We start from the raw sequence: 2564 nt of genomic DNA, 5'->3' as shown, positions 1-2564 counted from the left end.
TATATATATATATATATATATATATATATATAATATATATATATATATATATATATATATATATATATATANATTATATATATATATATATAAATATATATATTATATTATATATATATATATATATATGTGTGTGTGTGTGTGTGTGCGTGTGTGTGTGTGTGCGCTGGTATACATATTCTATAGCATGTATCAAAATATATGTCATACCAACGCGATGGCTAATACGCCTTTGTCATCCTCCTTATTGTCCGCATCCACCAGCAGACTCAACATGCCCCTCTCCACATTTAGCAACGAGCGTAGACCTTTCAAGAACTCGTACATCTTCTGACCCGTTTCAGGAGTGTCTCTGCGTATGCGAAGAGGATACAAGCGGTTATGTTGAGCGGTGAACATTGCAATGATGCGACTGCAGCACTATAGCACACTGGGCGTGTGCAACAATCACTATAGTCCAAAAAATATGTTGCCAAGTGTGGCTGTGGATGTATGTCTGATAGTGATTTGTTAAGGGTTCTAGCGGATTGTTCACACTGGGAATTCGGCGTCGTTGCAAAATGACACAGGCTTTATGTTGAACGAAACAGACTAGATACACGCACTTATAAGACAATAGACTTCGCATGACTTTATATAACTCTTGTATAATTCATGCTATCTATACGAGACATCACTTTACTTACAACCTTACCCTCCTCTATCAAAAACGCTCCAAAAATAGCACAAGAATATTTAAAACCCGCAAATGATGAAAAAAGAGTGCCGCTCGATAGAGTGAAACATATGCAATGGCCAAGGCAGTCACTTCACAGTCCAAGGGATATCAACCGAAGTAATGAACCCCCTCGTGCTGGTACACGCACGTTGGAGAGGAATTCCAGCACTTTACAAGAACACCACAAGGATCTGAAACAGGGCCATACAAACGTCTCCGTTTCAGATTGATATGGTTTTTGCGCAGAGTGTAGAAATGCCTCTCTCAACGAGAATATGTACGCACAAGGCTTTCCATTGCCTCGTCTGCTATCCGCTGGACTGATAAGACTTCGCGTTGTCTGTTACGTATATTTCACTCCATCGAGCAGCATTGCGGGCATTAATTCCACCTGTGCTCGTCGGAGCGCTATCGATGAGATCGGTAACCATACTAGACCATGACTCTCGAAAGAGAAGATAAAGCAAGAAATTACCTAAACGACTAAGGCCATTAAAAGGGCCTTAATCAGACAGAGCATTCCCCGCAACACACTGAACATACCTGTCCTGTCCCGTTGCCAAGCCTGTGAGTATATTGAAAATCTTCCGCATGCCACCTGCCTCGATAAAGGAGGTGACCCACGCCAGCCGCTTATTCCCCAATTCAACACGCATCGAACTGAGCATCTCCAGCGACAGATCGGCGGATAGAAAGTCTACGTATCGCTCGGCTCTATCGGCGGTATCTCTGACCTGTTTTAAATGGAGGATAGGGTTCAGGTTCTAGTATCGAGGGCATAGGTATGCCCGTCAACGAATGGTACAAAATGGGAATACAGGTATGCTGAACTTTGGAGGTGGTGATGTCTCTCTATTTAAAACAGGTAGTATCCCAAGCATACATTACAAGTCGCTTATGTTTTACCCGCGGCAATCAATCAGACCTATACTCGTGAAATGGAAATATACATACACATATACTCGTGCAGGGACATACATACACTCCAGACAGGCAATTCCTTCTACATTCAGTGGGAGAGAGTATGCAACACACATATGACATAAAGCCCTATTTATACACAACGTTCGCTTCGTGTCAGTCTCCAGTTAGAGGGTGCATGGTGACTGTGAGTGTACGAGGCTGGAGTGCTGCATAGCATACCACGGGCTGTGAAAGCGCAAAACATACAGGGACAGTAACAAACGCCCCTCACTACACAACCATATCTAACTTAAGACAAGTGTGTATCCTGGCACGATAGTTTTGAATGGCGGCTGCCGACGAAAACTCTCGTACCAGACGTAATCGGGTAATCGTGTACATGCACACCGATAAACAGGGTTCAGTTTAAGTGGTTTGTCTGCACACATGTCTAGTGGGATCTTTTGACCCAGTATTGAGCTCTCAATACTGTACTGCAGACTCATACACACGGTCTGTATTGAATCCATTTGTTTGCATGCGCACACTTAAACTGCATGGTAACTTACATGCCGGCTGCTCTGTTTGTCGCTTTCATTTTGCTGCAACAACTGCCATTTGTGCTCGTATGACATCGTCTCGTTCATTTTCGCAATCTTGTCGTCGGGAATGCCCAGTCGTTTCTGTAGCATGGAGAAGAATGAGCAATGACGGATCGATACAAAGCAACATACAAACGACCGAAAGTCGACATCTGTGTAAACGCGCTCAACTGTATCACTTAGATAAGTTTCGATTTTTCAAAAACATGACACTGGTATAAGTTGCGAACAATACCTTGATTACCAGATTGATATCACAAGTATCCTGTGGCATATATGTACAAACGAGTAAAAAGTACGCATATATATATATATATATATATACATCCAAAAAAGAAACT

General features: G+C 42.1%; 1 protein-coding gene across 1 annotated transcript in view; it reads right to left on the bottom strand.

The window, feature by feature from the left end:
• SARC_02793 (hypothetical protein) overlaps positions 1-2564 on the bottom strand; it is a gene marked incomplete at its 3' end in the record, with an annotated part of 17009 nt that overhangs the window by 12513 nt on the left and 1932 nt on the right. The window contains exons 2-4 of the mRNA XM_014303431.1: positions 2191-2304; positions 1262-1452; positions 211-352 (exon numbers count right to left, since the gene is read on the bottom strand). Of these exons, the coding sequence (XP_014158906.1) occupies positions 211-352; positions 1262-1452; positions 2191-2304 (447 nt within the window). The remainder of the gene's footprint in view (positions 1-210; positions 353-1261; positions 1453-2190; positions 2305-2564) is intronic.

The sequence above is a fragment of the Sphaeroforma arctica genome, assembly GCF_001186125.1.
Source record: "Sphaeroforma arctica JP610 unplaced genomic scaffold supercont1.130, whole genome shotgun sequence".
Lineage (NCBI taxonomy): Eukaryota > Ichthyosporea > Ichthyophonida > Sphaeroforma > Sphaeroforma arctica.
Note: the sequence above shows the minus strand (reverse complement) of the source record. Positions and strands in the feature narration are given on the sequence as shown.